We start from the raw sequence: 23,896 nt of genomic DNA, 5'->3' as shown, positions 1-23,896 counted from the left end.
TTTTAAAATTTTCTCTGTTCCAATCTAGAATCTAGATATGGATCTTAGATCTAGTAGGCTATGTTCCAAATAATCGAAACAAGATATACGAGCCGACCCGCGGCGTATCATATGCCGCTATTTAGTTGTTTTATTTTCTACTTTTCAGTAATTCATAATTTGTGAATTCGACAGTACCAATGCTGCCACAGAAAATATTTGCTTTAAAACATTACAAGTAGGTCGTTAAGGACGATACCCCCACCCTCCTTTCCCCCAACCCCTACCTTACACCCCCCCCGTGAAAGCAGCCTCCTCTTAGTTACCTCCCCTAAGTTTAAAATAGTTTCAAACTAATTATCTACCCCTAATAGCCGTCACTAAACCCGGCTCTACGATTGTAAACATTTAGCGTGAACCACAGCTCACCAGACCACGTGGTGTTGGGGTGGTAGGGATATGCCTAGAGAGGAAGTGAGGGGGGCTGCTAGGCGCGCGTACAGCTTGGTGTTTTCTATGGTCTCCACGAAGAGAATCATATATAATATATATATAGATTCATATTATTAGATTCGTGACCTATCTCCAACACTGAAGATTAACTTTTAATCTATTTTTAAAAAATATCGCTAAGTACTAGATCTAGATCTAGTAAGTAAAACAGCAATCGTCTAGGGGGTCATCCATAAATGACGTCACACTCGTAGGGGGGAGGGGGGGTCCGTAATTTTGTGACGATGTGTGATGAGGGGGAGGGGGAGGGGGGGGGTTCAGATGTTGGTACGTCACATTTTTGCATTATAAAAAAGCAATGTTAGAAAACGAATTTTAGACGTTATTTCGCGTTTTAGATAAATGTTTTAATAAATTGTAATAGTTTAGACAAGATTTTGGAAAAATATCGATGTTTTAAAAAAAATTCAACTGCAATTTTGAGGGGGGTTCTAGGTTGAGGTGTGACGTCATTTTAGGGGGGGGGGGGGGGTCTGGCTTTTTGTGACGACGTGTGACGGAGGGGAGGGGGGGGGGGTAAAAATCGTCAAAAAAGCGTGACGTCATTTATGGATGACCCCTAGATTCTAAAACAACAAATTACACAAAAATATGTAGATTTATTGCAGAACAAGGTCTACCCCTATAGCAAATTATATGTGTATATATAATTATATATAATTATATATAATTTTATATGTATATATATATATATATATATATATATATATATATATATATATATATATATGTATGTATATATATGTATGTATATATATGTATGTATATATATGTGTATATATATATATATATTTATATATATATATATATATATATATATAATCTGTATCCTAGAAGTCTACTTCATTGCACAATATATAACCATTCTTTTTTTTTTTTTTTTAAGTTTTGAATTTATTTACAAATATCTAATACAATCAAAATGGTATGAATAATGAAGCAATGTAAATTCCTAGCATACATACATGCAATTCAAAATGTCTCAGTCTTCACACATATTTCTTACTAGCCGTCCCGGCCAGGCCCTGCTCTGGCTTCTGTGAAAAACCTTTCCGTTAAAGACCATTACCTGTGTGTTTAGTAATCATCATAAACCCGGCATTGCCCACCCAAACCACAACCAACCAAAACAACAAAACGCAAACATAACGCTAACACAATTAGAAATACAAACGAAAACAAAAACCTAACAACAAACCCAACCACAACCACAAACACCAATACAAACACAAAGAAAAAACAAACGAAAACAAAAACCTAACAACAAACCCAACCACAAACACCAATACCAAAAAAAAAACAACGAAAAAGCAAACGAAAACAAACCAAATCCAAACGCAAAACCAACCAAAAACACAAATACAAACCCAAACAAAAAAAAATACAAACAAAAACGAAAAAAGAAAGAACAAAAACGAACCAAATCAAAACGCAACCACTAACGCAAACCCACCTAAACACAAAGAAAACACTAACGCGAACATAAACGCCCGGGGCAGAATCGCCTGTTTTAGCTTAATAAACGACTATAGTACCCCAACTTATTCATAGTTTTTGCACTCACTTAAACGAACGCGCCTGTTTCAATTTAATGAACAATTATAATACTCCAAGCTTATCCGTAAAATACCTACAACATTTGCACTTGATCAATCCCCGCTAATTATGTAATTATTTTTTTTCCCAACACCAAAACAAAGTAATTAAAAAGTAAATGCTTTTCAACTAATGCAATGGGTTTCATAAAGGGAAGTAATTGTGTTTTGCCTAATTTATCAAAGGGAAGTAAGCGCTATAGAACTAAATAAAAACATAATTAGAATTTTTGTAAAAGATGATATTTTTTTTAAAACTTGTGTTTAATGAACATGCCGGCAATTATTACTACAATTTGAAAAATGAAAATGATTTCCCAACACTTTTAATAGTAATTTTTTAACTCATAAATTTAGACAAACGCGCACGATAATTGATCTAACACTTAAATCCGTAGAAATGCCAACGACAAACATATGCGTTACAGAATTGAGCTTTATATATTAGATTCAAACTGTCAACAAGCCCCCCCCCCTCCCCACTGTAACATTACCTCAACTTTCTGTCACATAAAAAAAAAAAACCACACCACTCATCCCTAGCACACCCACATCAATCATCCACATCCTCGACAATTTCTGGACTGCTCTCACTGGTGTCGTTATATAACCATTCTGAGAGAACAAAACAGAACAATAGTGAATAGAGTAACACAAATATGCTGGTCAAAAATATATAAAGACGTTAGCTTGATTCGTGAATGGTTTCTCGCGTTATGTTTATTTTTTTCATTTTTGGCTTTTATAATATCAATTTTGAAAACATTGATTTTTATAGCTATAGTATTGTATAGTAAGTCTTATTTAAATAACAATTCAGAGAATCAATTGCTTTTTTATATACATAGTACAAAACTATTTAAATGAGCTTCGTGGGCATCCCTATTTTAAAGAAGGGCAGTAAGTCATGGAAGTAGTGTGAATGTTTACCTACCTTTCAAACTATAGCTCTTGTAGATTTTAAAATATTTTTCTACGCTAGTCTCTGCTATAGTAGACCTGTTTTTTTTTTTTTTTTTTACTAAACCACTTTCAAGATGCATGAAAAACATAATTTAAAAAAAAAAAAATCATTGTCTTTTGGTCGGAACTGGGCCCCTAAACGTCCTGCCCCCCCCCCCCCCCTCCCCCCCATTGCGGGGTCTGGCGGTATGGTAGTTCCGCCCCTGTTCATAATATAAGAAAAGGCTAGCATCTAGAGTCCTAGACTATATAGTATATACAATAGATCAGATCTAGCAGAGCCTTCGACTTTGTTCTAGAATATTTAATTTCTAGAATCTAGCCCATATTCATTATCTATCCACCTAGATTCTAGATCTACATCTAGAAAGTAGAAATCTAGATCTATGTGCTGAATTTGTATGTGCATGGTAATTTTCCGTGCGTGCAAAGAAATAGGCCATAGTACTTGAATTACTTCAACTTGGACTTGATTTTTTTTTTTGCAATAAGATCTAGATCTAGATCTAGATCTAATACTAATACTTTTTTTTTCTTAATACAGTTTCAAGTCGAAATGGACAAAGTCTGACATAGATCTAGAATCTAGATCTATATATTATGTTTGCATGATACAAATGATGGTGAGTCAATGATTCTTCAAAGATTTTTGGTCTAGATCTAATTATCATAAAACTTAAGTCTTAATTACAATATAAATAGGTCTACAATTACTAAACAATAAAGTCAAGTTATATTTAATGCAGACCTTTATTTAAAAAAAATAATAAAGATATAGAATTTGTAGCTGATAGACTAGATCAATAATATAATAATGGGCCTAATAATTAATTCAGTCTTACTTTTTTTCAGATTTGAAGACCTTAAATTTTTTTAGAAATTGAACAACCCCAAATGTAAATGGCAACAGAGAGAGTTTTGGTGTTGGGGGCTGGTCATGTTGTTGGTCCAGCAGTGCAGTATCTGACTAGAGAACCCAGAACTTCTGTCACTGTTGGTAGAAATCTACATATTTTCTTGGACCATAAAAATAAATTTTTAAAAATAGTTTAACAGTAATACTACAAATAAGCCTACATTAATTTTAAGCATTTTAAAACATACAAACATGGAGGCTATACCTACACCTTTTGTGCTTCCATATTTTACTTTGGCTAAGAATAATCAGAAGACCAAATATAATTAGATCTATGTATTAGTCTGACTAAAGAAAGAGTAGATGTATGGTCCAGATAAGCCTCACCACTAAATTTAACTAATGCAAAAAATACACTGGCAGAAAGTTAAACCCCGCCACTAATGACCCTATTGTAATTTCTAGACATTTAAATATTTAAATGCATGCCATAAAGAAAACAACTTTGTATCCCCTCCTTTGATTTGATTACAGTTTCACAGTTCCAGGAGGAGCTTGACAATATAAAACAAAAATTTCCTGGTGTGCACACAGTTCAGATGGACTTGAGCTTAGGTTATTCAGAGCTGGAGAGACATTTAGACAATCATGATATTGTCATCAGGTAAACACAATAGGCTACGAGCAGCAGCATCACATGGTGGGGAGAAATGACTGACATCATCTAAACGGTGATACCAAAATAAAAAACTATTCTTGTTCAGTTGGACTAATCATATATATATATATATATATATATATATATATATATATATATATATATATATATATATATATATATATATATATATATATATATATATATATATATATATATATATATATAGATATATAGATATATAGATATATAGATATATATATGTATGTATGTATGTATATATATATATATGTATGTATATATATGTATGTATATATATGTATGTATATATATATATATATATGTATGTATATATATGTATGTATATATATGTATGTATATATATGTATGTATATATATGTATGTATATATATGTATGTATATATATGTATGTATATATATGTATGTATATATATGTATGTATATATATATATATATATATATATATATATATATATATATATATATATATATATATATATATATATATATATATATATATATATATATATATATATATATATATATATATATATATATATATATATATATATATATATATGTATATATATATATGTATATATATATATGTATATGTATATATGTATATATGTATATATATATATATGTATATGTATATATATATATATGTATATATATATATATATGTATATATATATATATGTATATATATATATATGTATATATATATATATATATATATATATATATATATATATATATATATATATATATATATATATATATATATATATATATATGTATGTATGTATATGTATATATTTATTTATTTAACCCCTTATTTACTGCACTTGACCTAGTGATGTCATTATGTCATTAGCTTTCTATATCTAGCGTAAGAGTATCATGAACTCTCTCCCTCTTCAGACCATTTTGCAGAGTTTTGACTGTACTGACATCTTTTGAATACACTTTTACGTCATAAATATCAGATGAGGCTGAGATCACAATGTGTTTCCAAACTTCAAACAAACCTAGATGGATTCAACTAACATGTATTTTTATAGTGGTAATCTGTAAAATTCTCATGACGAATTATTTCAACTTTTCCTTTTGATGGATGCATTTTTTGTGTATAACTTTTAGCTTGCTTCCATGCCACTTCCATCCAGACATCGCAAAGCTGTGCATCCAACACAAGAAAAGCATGTTGACTGCTAGTTATGTTAGTCCAGAAATGAAAGAGCTACATCATGTGTAAGTTGATTGCATTATCATTAGAAATTGGCCTCCGCATAAAACTCATGGACAAATCTCAAGTGATTTTATTTCTTATACAAAAACCTGCATGTTTTCAAATATAAAATTGATTTTGTGATAATTTTAAAATGTATTTTAAAAAGTAACTTGTTGGTTTACTCCAGTTTAGAAAATACCTTTTTGTACTAGTAAGGTAAAAGTGAAGTTCCCTTTCAACCGTCTATAGGGCAAGTGAAGTAGAGTTCACTTGTTTCTGTGACCTTGGCATATGAAGAGATAGTGTGGTCAGCACTATGCCCAGCCGCCTTTACTTTCCCTAATGTGAGTTAGGTACCTATTAAAGTAGGGTGGACTCAGGGACGCTAGACCACACCGTCCCACGCTTTTGGGACTAGACATACTTTTAAACAGTAGTTCAGCTAATGAATTGGAAGCAAGGCAATCTAACTTGTGGGTTCAATGTTTAACAATGTACCCCGTCTGCTAAAATCAGTTAAATTCTTTTGTTAGAATAGAAACCCTTTTCATTTAGATTTAACTTTTGAATTTAGTTTTTTATCTAGGTGGTGAAGAACATTCATAAAGGTGACACATGAGTATTATCAAATAAAAAAATAAAGTATAATAAATAAGTTATTATTAAACATTTGTGTGGGCTTTTCTCCAGCATGATGAAGCAAAAAACTGAATGGTCTCCCTTGAAATTGATATAAGAAGTGTACAGAATTAAAGAAAAATAATTTGTTTATTAATAAAGGGCAAAAGAAGCAGGAATCACCATCTTGAATGAAGTTGGTCTTGATCCAGGTATTGACCACATGCTAGCTATTCAGTGTATTGATGAAGTACAGAAAGCAGGTGGAAAGGTAAGTGTATCAATTGTTTTTTTTTCTAAAATGCCAAAACAATTTATTGAGTTGGCCAAATATTAATATGTGAAGTTTTATTTGTACATTTGATTGGTGTTAGAAAGAGGCAGCCAAGGTAGCACTTGTAAACCAGATAGATTGCGCTAAATTATGTCAATACATTGTCAAGAAGCATTTTAATCATTTTATTTTTTGTGGTTCAATAAATACTTTTTTTCACATTGATGTTATGATATTGGAATACCAAGCTAACCAAAGACAAAATATTTTTTTGCTTACTTCACATATTTCCTTGTAGATAACTTCATTCTCATCTTACTGTGGTGGACTCCCAGCTCCAGAAAACAATGATACTCCTCTTCTTTATAAATTCAGGTATAATTAGATAAGGTTAATTCCCTTTTTTATTAAAAACATCTAGGGTTCGCTCCCTTCATTAATGCAAAATTATAAGGTTTATTCCCATTTCAATGCATTATTTTAAACATTAATGAGTCTACATATTGATCAAACAGCTTAAAGAATCTAAATTTATCAATAATACTTGTAACATTTATATAAGAATTTATACTTAGCTACTTGTACTATTTTTGTAATAGTTGGTATCCTAAAGGTGCACTTATGAACCTCATGTCATCAGCAAAGTATCTTAAAAATGGCAGTGTGAGTACTTCAAAATATTTTTTATATTTTTGCTTTGTTTTTTTGCTTTGAACATGATTTTTTTCATGAACTAAAATTATGAATGGTAAAAAAAACCATCATAAAATGATTTTTTTTCTGAGCACCTAAACTGAATGATTTCTGTTGAGTCTCCTAATTATTTTATGTTCCATTTACTTGATTTACAGATAGTTGAAGTGCCTGGAAAAGGTGGCTTGCTAGATGCAGTTGAAAATCTCACCTTCATGCCTGGTTTAAATTTGGAAGGTTTCCCCAACAGAGACTCAACTGTGTATGCTACTGAGTATGGGATTGAATCTGCTCATACAATATATAGAGGAACTATACGTTACAAGGTGATGCATAAACTAAAACAGTTTTACATCGAACTGAAATTTAATTTTATATTTTTCGTGCATTTAAAAATGTAAAAGTTTTTTAAAACCTATTACTATAACTTGGACACAAACTTATTTATCAAATGACTTAATAATTATACACATTTTTGTTTACTTTGAGAAAAATAATTGTTAAAATAAAAGAAAATTGTGATAAGTTATTCAATTGTATTGTTGAGGGTTCGACTGAAGCTGTTAAAGGTTTGATCACCATGGGTTTGTTTGAGACAGAACCAGATGTCTATCTGGATCCTCAGGGAGCAGAAATAACATGGGTAAATGGTTTTTATCATGTTTTTATATACGTTATTCAGGAAAATGAGAATGTCAAAGTTTGATGAAAATTGAACAGATCATGTAATGTCCCTTTGTAAATATTAACTTTATCAGGTACATGTTCATTTTACTTGTGAAATATATCTTGCAGAAACAATACATTTGCACCAAATTTAACAAATCTGGAGATATTTTCCCTATGTAATTATTAACTTCATTATGTACATGTTCATTTTACTTGTGAAATATATCTGGCAGAAACAATACATTTGCACCAAATTTAACAAATCTGGAGAAATTTTGACAGATTCACTGAAAGATGTTATTTTGGACCGACTTGGCAAGGACCCCAAACAGTTGGATGTTATTGTCAGGTAAAATACAAAATGGATAGAGCGCATTTTTGTTTCAGGTTCACTGTTGGATCAATATTTGACAAAAGTAAAACAAAATTAAGTAAATTGAATTTTGGAATGCTGTCAGATAATTATATAACAATTTTCCACACTTTGTGTTTTGAGCTGATGAGTAAAAATAACATGTTTCAAAATTACTAGGCTGGGTTTAATTGATGATCTCCCTGTGGAGAAACGAGGCACCCCCATAGATACACTCTGTAACTACCTGGCCAAACGACTTTCTTATGGTAATTACCCCATAGTGTTCAGTGTGTTTCTCAAAGGACATTTTTTGTGTGCATTTTTTAGTGTCATAAAATAAATTTTTTGTTGTGCAAAATTAATTTTTTTTTGTTAAAGTAAATACAGTTTACATTGCAATTAAAAAACATTAGTGATAACATTATACGATAGAAAACATCTTTTAGTTAGTTTTTATTCATATATCTCATCACGAAAAACTATGAGCTATATAATGCCAACTTATATAAAATATAATTAATGTTAATAATTCAAAATATTTAAATTTTATGATATTAAATTAAATATTAGATATTCAAGTTTTTGACTTTTACTAGGTGCACATGAACGTGACATGGTTCTCATGCGCCATGACATTGGTATTCAGTGGGGTGATGGCAAGATGGAGGAGAGGAGCATTGACCTAGTTTCATATGGAGACATTGGAGGATTTTCTGCAATGGCTAAAACAGTGGGGTTACCAATAGGCATCGCTGCTCGAATGATCCTCACTGGTGAATATTTTGATAATTCTAGATTTTTAAAACAAAATTTGTGGTATTTCAGATTGAAAACTTCTAGTTTTTGTAGTTTATAAAAAAGTTAAAAATGTGTTTTTACAGGTGAGATTCAAACTAAAGGTGTGTGTTGCCCAACAGCACCTGAAATGTGTCTATCCATACTCCAGAGACTAAAGAATGAAGGCATTGCTGCCACAGAGAAGAGCACACTTAAATAAAATGTTTTCTTCTTAAAGAAAATAAAAACTCTGTATTTGAAGTAGATAAAGGACAGTAAATTAATACTGAACCAAATCTATCAATGTACTGTCACAATCTCATCTTCCGCATTTATTCAGATTTTCATGTACTTTGTTGTAATGTTATAAGATGGCGTGGTTGGATGGTAGAACAACGCCCAACCGTAATCCCAAAAGTCTTGAGTTAGGATGGAAGATTTGAGTCAGTAGAATGTTATGAGTCCACCTAGCTCTGATGGGTACCAGACTTACATCAGGAAAAGTACAGGTAGCTGGGTTAGAACAGACAACAATATCGCTTTATTTGCCAAGGTTATAGAATCAGATGAACTCTACTTCATTTTCTCTATGGACCATTAGGTCCAAAAGAGTTACCTACTTATTGTAATATTATTTTGCATTGATATTTCATGCTTTGATTTTCATTAGTGAAAAGTTAAAAAAAAATTATGTATTCAGCAATTTATTGTGTAATGTTAATCTTTTCCAGAACATACTCTTATACCCCTGTTTATTAGTTTCTTGTATTAAAAAAATAATAAATATAACTTTTTGTTTCTATTTTAAATTTTAATTTAAGCAATAACAACATCTAAAGAAAAGAGACAATCTGGACTAAAGTTGCTAATAGAGTAGCTTCCCTTTATTTACTCCATTCAAACCAAAAAGAGATGAACATTTGACTGCGTTGTGTAACTAATCTCTCTGCAGATGACAAAACCTGTCCCTGGGAATATAGTATATTAAAAATTGACCATTTTACATGACTTGATAATACAAATTACACACCAGTGCTCTAAGACTGATGATGAAAGACCCCTCACCAGTTCAATTCTTTGACTAACATTTAAAAACTACTTGCATTGATGTACATCTACCTACTTAATATGATTTCATAGAACATCAAAATGTGAAGTAAACAAACAAGAAATCATGTCATACTTACTTTCCAAACATATCTTTGACTACATTATCTAGAACAAGAGATTTACAGATGACAGATTGCTTGATAAATTCAGTAATCAGCTGTGGATGTGCTGGATCAACTTCAAGCCATAGATCACTAGGAAAACATTTTTTTATACAAAATGTAACACTCAGTTTGGTAGTATTTTCTAGCATGCTGGCACAAAAGGTTGAGTTTCAACATGGGAAGTGAATATAGGCTAGCAATTACTTTAAAAAAAGATATAAAGAAATAACACAAATGTAGTTACCCTTTATTGTGTAGTAAGTCAGTTGATTTTAGCAGAATATGTTTAATTAAATTCATGCCATCTGATCCACCATCTAATGCATGATGATCTTCAAAGCTGATAAAAAATAAGTCTATTAAAAACTAAAGCGTAACATTTTTAAAAGAGCTGTTTGCAATTAAACTAATTCTTTACTAAAATAAGTATGATTAATATACAATAAAAAAGATGTGTTAAGAAGGGAGTTATCAGAATTAAATAAATGGCTTTTAAAACGAACTAAAAAAAGAAAGAAATACAATTAATCATAATACATCACAAACTGTACCGTAAATTAAAAACTGAAAATCTATTTATTCCTATTTGAGATAAAACTACTGAGTTACTTGCAATATAACAGATAAACTTGTTAGATACCTAAAGTAAACAATAGCTAGCGCAATCAACTTTAGTACTAAAAATTCACCAACATACCATCTAACCTCTGTCTGTAGATTGTTTATGTCTTCTGTTCTAAGGTAGGGAGGGTTGCTAACTATTAAATCAAAAGGCCCATGTGTTGCCAGTTCCTCTAAAACTAAAAAGAAATGTAATTAAAAATAATTGATTTTACAATTAAAAATCACAATAATAAAATACACACAATAATAAAACAAAGCTTCACATACACTTTAGACAGTAGGTTAATTAATATTAAAAAAGAAAAATAATGTTTGAAACTGCAGCCAGAACGACCCCAAAAGTGTTCAAAGCTTATTAGATTTTAATATACTTCAGATAGAATAACTTTAGTTTTAAGAAAAGGCTTTACCTTTCTCACAAGTAAAATCCCCTTCAATAACATTTAATCTGTCTGAAACTCCAATGATATCAGCATTTTCTTTTGTCAACTCACATGCTACAGAAGATACATCAACAGACACAGCATTGATCTACAGTAAGAGATATGGTATACTTTTTGAAATATCATATATTTATTACACATTTAAGTAGAAATATATTTTTCTGCCTAGCCTTCATAAATAATTATATTGGTTGTTGTAATAGTAAACAATTTAAATGAATAAAATCAGAAGCCTACATTTTTAAATGTGTTAAGTAATGTCAGAGTTATTGCCCCTGTACCACAGCCAATTTCTAAAATCTTGCCACTTTCTAAATTCTCTTTGTGCTTTAAAGAATCAATACACAGATTTGCAAGCTCCTGTGGAATAAAGGTATATTAAACATTTGAGTCCTTCACAATTCATTTATTAGAACATATGTATTTGGTATATTTATTTTAAAAAATGAGGGAACTTTTGGATAAGTTACAACAAACCAGTCCAACAATGATAATAAACAAATCCTTTGGCATCATAAAAAAAACTTGCAACTTAAAGTTTATAGCACTGTATGGCTAACCTAAGGACTTGTACATTGATGTACTTCTTGGGACCTTGTAGTCCATAGAACAGATAATGTAGAATTTATTAGTTTTTTTTAGCACACATCACTTTTTATAGTCAACTTAAGTCAAGTACTCATCAGAGCTGATTAAGGCAAGTCTTAATGAATACCATCATAGGAACAACACTTATGTGTTAGTTTAAATAACAATGCTGACCCTAACAGGTCTCCACTGTTTATAAGTAAATTCATACCTCAGTTTCTGGTCTAGGTATGAGGACAGGTGCCTTCATTTTTAAAGTAATGTCACAGAAGTCCCATTCTCCTATCACATACTGAACTGGCATTCTGTTATTGTAAAAGAGGAAGACACAACTTTATACAAAAATTTAAAAGAAAATTTAAGTAAAAGTACACAAAGCCAGTCAAAACTTACCCTGATAAACGAAGTTGACAAAGTCTGTTGATTCTTTCAATTTGCGCTTTTGTAAGTATAATCTGTTTCTCAACATTATACAGCTAAAAGATATAAATGACTGTTATTAGGCTTTAGGACATTATATATTCTCTTTATATTAATCTTTATATAATTTAAAATTGTGCTCCAAAATAAATGTATAATTTCATTTCAGGTAAAATCTGTTACTTGTATTAATGTATTTAGTTTATAAAAATATATAATACAATAAATTAGAAAACAATGAACACTCTATCCATGTTTTGCAATTTTGCTTTTTATAACAGATTAAATCACTAATACGTTTTATCAAACAGAAGGTCTAAACATTTACAGTCTTTTCCCCCAGTGCATATGCCATAATTAGGCTGCAGCTAGATTCAGGTTCTGATATGCTGAGTGACTGAAATTTTGAAGTCCATTGCTCTAAGATTGTATGCAAACTGGCTGTAGAAGCTGTAGCTACTGAGGAGCATTCATTACAAGACCTTTGATTTGAGATGAGCAAGGATTTCTGCATGTAAAAGAAAAAGAGAATTAAATTTAAATTACCATCACTTACTATACCTGACAGATCATAACAGTGAATATTCTAAAATAGCTTCTCTTCTATAACAAGTAAAAACAGGCTACTATAAGAGCACAACATACAATCATCCTAACACTTTCCCTCTTTTTGGATTATGATGGTTCTTCATAATATTAATTAATAATTGTTATTTGAGGTTGGTAACACAGATTAGATTACTGTTCTTAAATCTTGCCAAGCAGACGAATTATGGTATTTTATTTCTAACCATCAGGGAGGAAAAGAAATCTAGAATCTATGTGTGAAAAATAACTTTTAACGCCATATATATGTCCCTATTATTCTTTATGCCCCCCTTATACACTAATCACAGTAATCAACAAGACAATAAAAATAAAATAATCACACTCAGACACTGCTTTTTAGCGCAATTTCCATACTGACAATTGCAATTATTAATTCGTTATTTCTGGATGGATGGATGGATGGATGGATGTGTGTCCGCAGCTTTAAGTCGTATCTCCTCCTCAACGAAGCAATATCGAGGACTAGTTCCAAAAGCAAATATGTTAAGCAAGTTCCGAGGATGATTGTGGGCCAAAAAAATTCCCGGATTTCCTTCCTGGATTTCCCGGAAAAGCCAAAAAACATCGAAAAAATGCAGTTTTTTGCCCATATCTCGGCAACCAGACCACTTAGCGACTTGAAACATTTACCAATCGATTCCTGCCATAATTTAGAACAATATTGCCGAAGAAAGTTTTCAAAAATATCCTTTCGTTCGGTCACAAAAAATTGGCTGAATATATGATTTATCTCGATTTAAAATTGTTATGGATAACATAAGGAAATTGCGCTTAAATTGTCACTAGACTTTTTATTAACTTGTTGTCTCCTCATTGTCTGTTTTCAAGGTTTGGGACTTATTTAAAATTATTATTTATATTTTATACATTTCTGTATTTCAGTGGGTAGGCCTATTTTAGTTTTAGATCTAGAATCTAGATCTAGATCTAGAGATCTATTTTGTATTTTAATCTTACCTCTGGAATATTAACAAACGATGAACGTAACAACTTATTAAAACTAGATAAAATAAATGGTCGCGTTGACAAGAATGACATAGACATGTTGATCATGTTGTGTCGACCAAAGCTGTGGGCATATTGATAATAAAAAAATATTTATACTAAAACGTTTGTTCCGTTAAAATCGATTATTTTAACAAAGTAAAATATTTTTAAAGATGTAAATAAAACACAGAGATTCTAATTTTAGATCTTGTAACTTAATATGAACTAGATCTAAATATTTAAAAATACTTCAAAAATTATTTTTATGTAGCGCTAAATAATTAGGCTATTAATTACGTTATTACTATTAGTAGTATGTGACTACTCTAAGTAGCCTACTCTTAGTAGCACAAACTAAAAAAGTATGATCAATAAAGCAATTGTACTTTTCTATCGCTATTCGTAAACAACATGGCGACGGTGGCAGTGAAAAAAATCCCATCATTAATTTATTAATCTACTTATCTACTAGAACGTCTTTAATTATAAATCTAGTAATATCCTATTCTTTACCTCAGCGCAATTAAAACAAAATAACCCATATTAAATTCTTGAACATATAGATCTAGATCTAGTAACTTACTAAAATTATGTAGATCTAGTTCTAGCCTCTCTAGTCTACTCTGATCTGATCTGAGTCTGAGTCTACTGCCTCTAGCAACTCTCTAGTAAAAATAAAAAATATAGATCTAGCTAGTAACTAGATATCTAGATTTAGGGGATTTTGGTCTTCTTTGTTGACTCTGGGTGTTTTGGTTATTGTCTCTTTATCCGTCTTGTCTTCATTTTAGACTTAGAGGCGGATGCTGTAATCTAGCTGTTATCATTATGTTATGTCCATGTTTGTTGTTGTGTGTTACTTGTGGGTTGGGATAGTTTTTTTTAGGGCCTAAAACTTGGATGGGTGATTCCTGCAGGGTTTAAACTGGCTGTGGTGTTGTTATGTCTTGTTCAGTTCTTGTCATTTTTTTCAGCCATTGCTTTTACTGTGTCCATTGTTGAAGTTGTGTAACTAGGATGTCTACATGTATGGTGATTTTTGTTGTTGGCATTAGTACTGCATCCTCTGTTACTTATAGTGTTATAGTTAGGGAGCCATGTTTTGGTGTGTCTGGGTGTGTTAGATATCAGTGATTTGTCCAAGGTTGAGTAGATGCATGGAGTAAAAATTGTGATGATGGGTTGCAGCAGGCAGGCTAACCTGAAAAGTGAAAATGAGGGGAGGGATATTTATTATCAAACACACTGCAAGTTTTTACAACTTGAGTAATGATTGATAGCTTGATATCAATTTTACATAGTTGATAATTAAAAATCATTTATTAAAAATAAACCACTACTTTGAGCACACATAATTTTAGATAAAATAGAAGACTTTAAAAATGTACATTTAAAGTATACATGTACTCTATCAATAAAAAGGCTCTTCTATCTTCAATATAAAGAAAGATTGCTTTTCTAATTAGTTTTTGAAAATTATAAGTATACCATAACACTGCCATATTAATGGGAAAGTAAGCCTATCTGTTTTTCAGTTTTAGAATGACTATAGTCAGTTTAAAGAACTAATACATTGTTGTTTATAAAAAAAAAATTTAATTTAATATTTAATGTATATTAATTATGTATTTTCTAATTTGCATTTCAGGATCTCTGTTAAAGAAATGCACATGTTTTGGAGTTTTCAAGCAAAACTTGTTTGCAAATTTTGTAATACCCAACCTATAATAAATTAAACCTGTCAATATCTAAAATCAATGACACTTTTTATGAGGGTCAAACCAAGAAGAATCTGTCATGTCTCTGTTAGATTCTGCTACAACTCAATCCTTGTTTAATGAAACGTCTTCAGCAGTTCATCAGCCAGGCAGAAAAGACAGTAATTTTCTTCTGTTTATATTGCTCCCAGTTACTGCTATTGTATGTGTAGGGATTGCTATTGGAGTGGTGAGTTGTTTTATAGTTAAAAGTTCTTAATATTTTTATTTTAAAAATAACATAGTTTTAGTAGTGTTTAATTTTTCTTAATTATTAAATATTATCAAAGCTTTTTTTTAATGTTGTTGTTACTTTTGATAATTGATACAAGTTTGTTTTAGTATTTTGAATTCTATTTTAACATATTTTCCACAGATAGTTTGGTTACTCAAACGCAGCAGGTGAGGCAAAGTTAAATTAAAATAAGTATAAAACCTGCATAAAAACAAGTTATGAAATGAACTACTATACACAAAGAGAATAAGCTTAACTTATCTTAAGCTATTAAAACGTTTTTACAGTAACAAATAATTTGGATCTTGTTCGATAAATCCCGCCAAAAAGTTAACCTCACCACGCAAAAAAGATAATAAAAAAGAGGCTATGAAACTTGTAATTTTAATTTTATTGAAGGGGGTGAAATTGGGATATATAGTAAAAATGTGCATGTAGAGTTCTGTATGTTGTTATCTTTTACCCATCCCCTAACCCCCACCCTAGACATCAGAAATAGGTCGTGTGTGTGTGTGTGGGAGGGGGGGGGGGGGGCTTATGTGGACAAGTTTCAGTAATTTTACTATTTTAAAAAAAATTTCTCTTAGTTTTAGGCTAGTTGTAAAACAAATAATAACATTTTTTAAATTATAATGGTTTTTTAAAACTTTTTCTACGAATTAGAATTTATGCTTTATGTATTGATCTGTAGGTTTTATTAACAGTTAATTGTATTTATTCCAAATTTATTCTCACTTAGCTACATCCCCACTTTTAGAAAAATGTATTACTATTGAAAAATAACTTGTAAAAAATTATACAACATATATTATTTCTTCCAAGTTTTTAAAGTTTCAATTAATAAATTTTAATGTATATTCACAATTTATAATGGAGAAAAACAATAGTTCATAAATAATTTTAAACTCAATATTAATTAAAGTACACATGTTAACTACTTTTAAAAAGTTTATATTTAGTTTATGTCAGTTTTAATGATTGCTTCTAAAACCAATATCACTAATACATTAATTTAAAAGTTTAATTTAAAACACCTTGTAAATAATTTGACATTAATACCAAAACATAAATTAATTTTTTTTTTCAAACGCAGGATGGATAAACTCAGAAACCACCTGATGCCCTTATACAGCTTTGATCCATCAGACAGTGGTCAGGACTGGGAAACTGACCTATTAAGTCAGGAAGTTCGTTTACGAAACGTATGCATTCATTACAATTTTTTTTTTAATAAATATCATCACTTGCTAGAAATTTTTTAAATAAGTATGGTTGCTTAAAGTACAAACTGTCTTTTAGTGCTTACAAAAATATTACCTTGAAATACTTGCTACAACAATCTATATTTACTCTTTTCCCAGAGTTTGACTCCACCAAGTTCACCCATATTGAAATTGAACACCATGCATTCAGAGTTATGATTGGTGCTACTTAAAGAAATATTAAGTCTGGTGTTGTAGACTTTTGTTGTGCCCACAAGCATTTACATTAGAAAGTCTTCAGGGTGTTCAGGTTTAAGTGTTCATTTTCTAAAAATGATTATTCCCCTTTCATTAAAAACATTCATTTTAAATTACCAAAAAAAAATTTAAAAATTTTGAACTGTCGAATAAGTTTGTTTAAAGCTGTACAAATGAAAAGGGATCCAGCTCAATACAATCCTAAGCTTTTTGTAAAAAAATTTATTGCGATGATTGTACATAGAACCTCATGTTTATTCCTTGTGTGAGCTGTTGTTTTCGTACAGTTTCATAAACGTCCTGATTTTCGTTTTAAACAAACAGCAGTATTTCACATTTATCTTGCTCATCATTAAAAGCATCAAAAGAAATACATTTACCAGTACTAATCTTTAGTCATTTTAATTCAAACTGTAAAATTCCTATTATGATTATTTTATGAGTAACAGTTTATAATTCAGTTTTAGCAACCATTGGCTTTTTTTTATTTCAATCAACTTATTCCTAATCAGCAGAGTACTTGTATTTCTGTCTTAACTCTATTTTAAATGTAAAACAGTGGGTAGATATACTTTTAAGGTTTCAAGCATAATTTTTTTGTTTACAATACATACATACCAGTGATTACTGTATTTTATGCTGTACTGTACAAGACATACCAGACAGCAAAAACCACCAAACTGAATAAATGCTTGTCACTTAGCACAATACCCTACCCACTTGTGTGTTAGTAACTAAGAAATTTTTTTGCAACATAATGCAAAAAATACATTAAGCTATTTCAATGAGACAGTGGTGTCATAAGTCTCTAGGGCTACACTTCCAGTCCTTTATTTCTATGGATCTAGATGAAACTACACTTAACAGTTTAGCCAGACCTGAGTGTGCTTCCTCCCCTACATATAGCCATTGTGCTTGCATTGTGCCTATTAATAGTAGTAGAGAAACAATTTTTAAGAGCACTATTTCAACAGTATTAACACAACTTTACAAGTAATAATTTAAATGGGATTTTGCACTTTAAGTGGATTATAAACATATTTACTTACACATCAGATTATTATCATCACAAAACAAAATATGTGCATCTCTGTTGTGCTAGGACCGTGTGAGTTGTATAAGTTACCACTGTGTAACTACTTTTATACCATGTAAACAGTACCACTGTGATGTTTATCTATGCATAGCAGGGGTTTTTCTTTGGTTGATAAGAGGCGTAGAATTTAAAAATTGTCTCAACACATCCCAATTTCTGGGTAAATGTTTCAGCTTTTTCTACACATATATATTTCACCTGGTCATTATATGTATTAAAGTATTGTGTCTGTCCATGCTACACCTTTTGTAAGTATTTCTCATTTTTACATTGCATAACTATTGAATATGTTTGGAGAACAAAGTAAATTATTTCAACACTTTGTAAAATAGAGCTGAACACAATTGTTAGAATTTTTTTTTAAAGCGCTTAAATTCTGGCAACTTTTATTTTAAGTTTCACTTTTAATCCAGCTCATATTTATTTTTAAAAATTGCTAGAGTGCAATACACATTAAAAAATAGAAATGTTCTTTACACATTCTATTTGAACACACATTTTTTTATTTATTTCTTTTGTAAGACATTTATTTGATTTTGATCTCAGTTTTGTAACTGACATTCCTGTTGACTAAGCAAAATGTACACTATTTTATGTATGTTTGCTATTAGCCAGGTACTGTTTTTAACATGTAGGCTGTGTCTACTTAATTGATCATAATTAATTTTTGCATTATTGATATTAATTACAACTATAAACTTTACATAGACAGTTTTTATTGAATGTCTTCTTGTTGTGATACTTATCAATTTATATGAAATAACTTATTTATAAATGGATTATTAAATGTAAAAAAAAAAACATTTTAAATGTTACACTTATTTATGTGTTGGTTAAATCCCTTTAGTAAAGTTACTGACCGAAATAAACATCAAGCTATTTACATTTTGTCAGTAGATTGTATATTTAATACCTGATCTGGTTCAGTAATAATAATAAAAAAAAAAAACAAATCAGGAATTTTATTTATACCCAACATTAGAGGACAACCACAAAATGATTTTTTAATTTAAAGTGACAGATAATTTACTGACAATTTTAAAATCAATAGCTGTCTGTAAGCAGCATGGAAAAATGATATAAGTTTACTTAAGCTATAGACATAATAAAATGAATATAGGTAATAGTCCATAATTTTTACCATTTAAAGTATTAATTTGTTGAAGATCATAAATTACATTTGATTAAACCTAACAATACTAACATAATTCTTTGCAAAGTGGTTAGTTTAATACATTCACTGTCTGGGTTTCACAGTTTATCTACTCAAAATTTTCATAGATTATAAATATAATAGATGAAAAAGAATTCAACAAGGCAAGAAAACAAATTGTTATTCAAGACACACTTTATTGTGACGAAATATTGAAAGTTTTAGGTTTTTAAAAACACAATTTTTTAAAGCTTGCGGTATAGTAATGAAAATGCCATTTATAAACCAAGCTGTTTGTAAATAAAAAATATCACAAAAACATAGATTTGGATTAATAAAAAAATAAGCCAGGATTTTCAAACAATTAGAACTCTAAAATTGAGTTATTCAATTCTAAAAATTGAAATGTATAAAGTACTTGTCATAATCAAAGACTTTAAATTCTTTAAGTTTATTCATACTATTTAAAGAAAATGATAATAAATGCTGGTTATTATTGATTTTAACTAAAGGAAATTGTAAATAAAACACAAAAACAGAACTTTTCATGAAACGAATTATATTAAAACGTTTTCTATTTAAAGCACATTTTTTTACAAGAAAAATATGAATTATTCTAAAATTATTTTTAACAAGTGAATACTTTTTCACAGAGCACAAGATTAAAGCATTTATTTGGGAAAAAACAAATCTTAAAATTATTGTAAATGTGGAGAACTATATTTGTAAAACAGATCTGGTTTACGAAATAAAAGCCATATATAACCATTTTAAGTACATGATTTGTATAGAGTAAAAATTTATGAATACAAATTGTGATACACTGATAAAGCAACTTTTAGAAGGGCCTAAAAGCAATCAGAGTATTACTGAATCAATATATATTGTATAAACCTTATGATAACAAAATAGTATTATTAGTATAAGTGACTAATTCCAGTTCGCCCCTTACTATTAACTATTTAAAACAAAAATCATCTTAATATGTTAAAGTTTGACTTTTTAAAAATCTAAAAATTTTTTTCCAATATGATTAGACAGCATAAAATGGGCAGGCCTGTAATAATATAATAAAATCTGAATGAACTGCGAGAGTATGACATTTTAAAACAAGTATATAAATAGAGAACATGACTAGATCTTTTTTAAAACAAATGTTGGACAGATTGTAAGGGCTCCATGCTGCTCAATCTTAATCTGTGGACTTTGTTTCTTCTTCACTTGATTTTTCAGCAGTCTGAAAAAAATACCATTCCTAAAAAAATTGTACAATATTCTCTGTTTAGGACTAAGTTTTGTTCAAAAAGCATTTTTATTATGCTTCCACATAACATTTTACTTTTCTAAATCCATTTTTGTTTGTATGAGTTTAAAATTCAATTTTAATAGAAAAAAAATGGTAATAAAGAAATATTTTGAGGCTAAATAAGGATTCACCTCGTTCACTGCTTGCCTTGCTGATAACCTTTGACCTCTAGAGACCTGATTCAAATACAAACAAATAAAAATTATCTGATAGAGAAAACATTGCTTCATAATTTAATTGTCTAGTTGTAAAAACTTTGTAACTTTTATGAAACATAACAAAAGCTTTGTTCTATACTGATATTAGTTTTGTTTTACTTCTGTTTTATAAAACAAAGAAACATATCAGAGTTATCTTACATGAGCTGTCATTTCTTTAGTTTTGTTTTTGCTTCCTTTTGGTCGACCTCGTCCTTTTTTTGCTTTAGGTTCGCTACTCTGAAATATAAGTAACCATAAAGTCAACATACTAAATATAACTATACTAAGCGCATTTTCAGCAGGTTAAAATGTAGATACCAACAAATCCAACTTGTAATCAGACCCCTCACTGTGAATGAATAAATTGACTAAAGTACACAGGAAACAAAGAGGATGCATCTTACTTAAGTTACAGAGAAAATTTTCCATATCAAGTTCAAATCAACTGATGTATAAAAAAAGCATTTGAGATCAAGAAAAAGTACCCAGTTCCAAGATGATTATTAGTTATATTAACTAATAAATTAAATTTTGAAAATAAGATAACAGATGCCAAAAAAAAATAGCATTTCATTGATAAACTAAATGGGGGATTATCATTTGGTTAATGTTTGTAAAATTCTTTTTTTAAGAAATAGTTTATATACTAGTAGACTAAAAACAACCAGCTATTAGAAAGATATAATTTATCCGTATTTCATAACAAATGTTAGTCATAATGCAAATTTTAACATATTAAAAGACAATTCTTAACATACCAATCGGGTTTTTCCTGTAATTAAACAAAATGTACAATTTAGTTTTTAGTGCTAGGCTTTAACAGGTAGCAGTACTGTGAACATTCACTCCACTTTTTGTTCCACCCAGATAAGAAAATATAATTAAGTTATGGACAAACATGATATTCATACAGGTGGTCACCCAAGAAAAGTCAAAGACCACTTTAAGTAAAACTAATAGTGCATCTGAGACAAAGTTTTAAAATTTTAATAAAGATGTCATAATGTGGCAGAAAAAATCTTAAGATTAAAAATTCTAATTCAAACTATAATCAAATTGCCAAATTTTTCTCTAGATGGCATTAAATAAACAGGTAACAGTAACACCAATAAAAATAATGTGGAATGTGTGATATTGGATTCAGTCATTCAACTACAGCCCATCACCCCTGCTAGGTTATGGGATACCAACCAGAGTTCTCCCTCACTGTTCTCTTTAGCATTTTTGAAATGAATTCTTTACCAGTTGGGGTTATTAAGCTCAGGGTCCAACCCTTTGTTGGGGTCCCCCCTCAGCTCTCACGAAGTTGTCTTACAAGGTTCCTTAGTCTTATGGATCCCTATACTACCCCCAAGGCAACAGGCACATACTTCTGTCCACCCCATATATTTGATTTTTTAAAAAAACTGTCAATGTGAACCCCCCCCCCTACTGTTGTTACTGTTATTGAATAAATTGATTATCACTGTGTATACCAAATCAGGTGAGTGTTCCCCAATACACCACTGCGCTTGATGGAAGATCAGTGATTTTGGACTAAATAGCAACCCACCTCACTCTGCTTAGAATATCCCCCCTCCTCCCCTCATAAGCTTTAAACTAAATATCAGTAACTGATACCAAACTGACCTCAGCTGATTTTTTGTCGGTCTTTCCTCTTTTCTCCCCAGCCTGTGGAGCTGTTTTCTCATCAGTCATGTTTTTAACTAACAGTTTAATTTGTCCTTGATGGGAAAAAAAAAAATCAAATTAGAGCTCCAACTAAAAATTTTTAAAAGTATAAACTTTTTTCAACACAGAAGTATCTAGATCTAGGACTTGAGCTTAACTGTGCACAAGCTAGTAAGAAAATTGAATTAGATATATTGGCTACAAAAAGTTTTTTTTTTTTAAATTATGAAGTAGAAAATATTTTAAAATAAACAATGTAATACATGACAAGTAACACGTTGCAAAACTTTTTACACTGTGTATCTACTTTCGTACTGCTAGAATCTAGATCTAGATGCGGTAGTCTGCATCAAGACGATTTAGCAGTAATTTATTGGTGGCTCTCTAAAACATGTCACATATTTCTTTTTGTTGTAAACTATAATATAAACCTAAAACAATGATGTTGCCTAGTGCGACCCAAGACTAGTAATCTCGACATAAACATCCAGGCCTCTACCAACTTTCTCAAAATCGAAATGTTTTACATAGAATCTAGGTCAAGGCCATGTATGAACAGAAGTGGGCAAAAAATCGTCATAGTGGTCATCTATAAATACATGGCGTAACTTTTTCCAACGATTTCACCCCCCCCCCCCCCCCCCCATTAAATAGATTTTAACTATTTTACCCTGAAATATTTACAGAACAGGGTCAATTGCTATTACATTTACAAAAATAAAGTAGATCTATCTCAAAGACGCTAACTATGGGCTAAAATTCATTTACTACTAGATCTAGATTTTAGAATGTAGATCTATCACTTTTTGAGCGGAAAAGTCTAGTCACACTTTCTCACCCCCTCCCCCTTCAACAAACATTACAGAAGCTCCCCCCCCCCCCCTCCCTTCCATTCGCGGGAGCGTTGAAAACGATAGACCCGTAA

At 30.3% G+C, this 23,896-nt stretch overlaps 4 protein-coding genes across 6 annotated transcripts; 3 read left to right on the top strand and 1 right to left on the bottom strand.

The window, feature by feature from the left end:
- The first annotated feature begins 3,646 nt into the window (after positions 1-3,646).
- Positions 3,647-7,982, top strand: LOC131927214 (alpha-aminoadipic semialdehyde synthase, mitochondrial-like). Its single transcript, XM_059282953.1, has 9 exons — positions 3,647-3,673; positions 3,903-4,047; positions 4,441-4,570; positions 5,732-5,842; positions 6,603-6,711; positions 7,013-7,089; positions 7,314-7,377; positions 7,566-7,733; positions 7,920-7,982. The coding sequence occupies exons 2-9, from the start codon at positions 3,951-3,953 to the stop codon at positions 7,980-7,982; spliced, it is 819 nt and encodes a 272-aa protein (XP_059138936.1). The 5' UTR covers positions 3,647-3,673; positions 3,903-3,950.
- On the top strand, positions 7,959-9,951 carry LOC131927211 (alpha-aminoadipic semialdehyde synthase, mitochondrial). The gene is made up of 5 exons (XM_059282947.1): positions 7,959-8,050; positions 8,310-8,425; positions 8,609-8,697; positions 9,028-9,204; positions 9,313-9,951. Exons 1-5 carry the CDS (start codon positions 7,988-7,990, stop codon positions 9,426-9,428), a joined length of 561 nt encoding a protein of 186 aa, XP_059138930.1. The 5' UTR covers positions 7,959-7,987; the 3' UTR covers positions 9,429-9,951.
- A 138-nt stretch (positions 9,952-10,089) lies between these two features.
- Positions 10,090-14,416, bottom strand: LOC131927220 (MTRF1L release factor glutamine methyltransferase). 2 transcript variants are annotated; one of them, XM_059282966.1, is made up of 10 exons: positions 14,399-14,416; positions 12,826-13,005; positions 12,471-12,553; positions 12,289-12,382; positions 11,727-11,849; positions 11,457-11,577; positions 11,120-11,222; positions 10,667-10,762; positions 10,396-10,512; positions 10,090-10,176 (listed from the first exon to the last, which is right to left on the bottom strand). In XM_059282966.1, the coding sequence occupies exons 2-10, from the start codon at positions 12,850-12,852 to the stop codon at positions 10,146-10,148; spliced, it is 795 nt and encodes a 264-aa protein (XP_059138949.1). In that variant the 5' UTR covers positions 12,853-13,005; positions 14,399-14,416; the 3' UTR covers positions 10,090-10,145. The 2 variants fall into 2 exon arrangements, with proteins under 2 accessions (XP_059138949.1, XP_059138948.1); XM_059282965.1 differs by lacking the exon at positions 14,399-14,416 and adding an exon at positions 14,064-14,179.
- Positions 14,346-19,534, top strand: LOC131927221 (small integral membrane protein 29). Of its 2 annotated transcripts, none has more exons than XM_059282968.1 (5): positions 14,346-14,455; positions 15,742-16,040; positions 16,227-16,252; positions 17,179-17,287; positions 17,447-19,534. In XM_059282968.1, exons 2-5 carry the CDS (start codon positions 15,891-15,893, stop codon positions 17,504-17,506), a joined length of 345 nt encoding a protein of 114 aa, XP_059138951.1. In that variant the 5' UTR covers positions 14,346-14,455; positions 15,742-15,890; the 3' UTR covers positions 17,507-19,534. The 2 variants fall into 2 exon arrangements, with proteins under 2 accessions (XP_059138951.1, XP_059138950.1); XM_059282967.1 differs by lacking the exon at positions 14,346-14,455 and adding an exon at positions 14,498-14,587.
- The last annotated feature ends 4,362 nt before the right edge of the window (positions 19,535-23,896 follow it).

Source organism: Physella acuta, unplaced genomic scaffold, assembly GCF_028476545.2.
Source record: "Physella acuta isolate Inbredline_101_S28 unplaced genomic scaffold, ASM2847654v3 ptg001383l, whole genome shotgun sequence".
Classification (NCBI taxonomy): Eukaryota; Metazoa; Mollusca; class Gastropoda; family Physidae; genus Physella; species Physella acuta.
This window is presented reverse-complemented; position numbering and strand designations above follow the sequence as displayed.

Bases quoted from the DNA above. Each gene is read 5' to 3' on its own strand.
- LOC131927214 (XM_059282953.1), top strand. From the start codon at position 3,951: ATGGCAACAGAGAGAGTTTTGGTGTTGGGGGCTGGTCATGTTGTTGGT. The intron at 5,843-6,602 runs GTAAGTTGATTG...TTATTAATAAAG, and splicing joins ATGAAAGAGCTACATCATGT to GGCAAAAGAAGCAGGAATCA. The intron at 7,378-7,565 runs GTGAGTACTTCA...CTTGATTTACAG, and splicing joins AGTATCTTAAAAATGGCAGT to ATAGTTGAAGTGCCTGGAAA.
- LOC131927211 (XM_059282947.1), top strand. From the start codon at position 7,988: ATGGGTTTGTTTGAGACAGAACCAGATGTCTATCTGGATCCTCAGGGA. The intron at 8,698-9,027 runs GTAATTACCCCA...GACTTTTACTAG, and splicing joins GGCCAAACGACTTTCTTATG to GTGCACATGAACGTGACATG. The intron at 9,205-9,312 runs GTGAATATTTTG...GTGTTTTTACAG, and splicing joins TGCTCGAATGATCCTCACTG to GTGAGATTCAAACTAAAGGT.
- LOC131927220 (XM_059282965.1), bottom strand. From the start codon at position 14,159: ATGATCAACATGTCTATGTCATTCTTGTCAACGCGACCATTTATTTTA. The intron at 13,006-14,063 runs GTAAGATTAAAA...TTTTACATGCAG, and splicing joins CGTTTGTTAATATTCCAGAG to AAATCCTTGCTCATCTCAAA. The intron at 11,578-11,726 runs GTAGGCTTCTGA...CTCTTACTGTAG, and splicing joins TACTTAACACATTTAAAAAT to ATCAATGCTGTGTCTGTTGA.
- LOC131927221 (XM_059282968.1), top strand. From the start codon at position 15,891: ATGTCTCTGTTAGATTCTGCTACAACTCAATCCTTGTTTAATGAAACG. The intron at 16,041-16,226 runs GTGAGTTGTTTT...TATTTTCCACAG, and splicing joins TAGGGATTGCTATTGGAGTG to ATAGTTTGGTTACTCAAACG. The intron at 16,253-17,178 runs GTGAGGCAAAGT...TTTCAAACGCAG, and splicing joins TGGTTACTCAAACGCAGCAG to GATGGATAAACTCAGAAACC.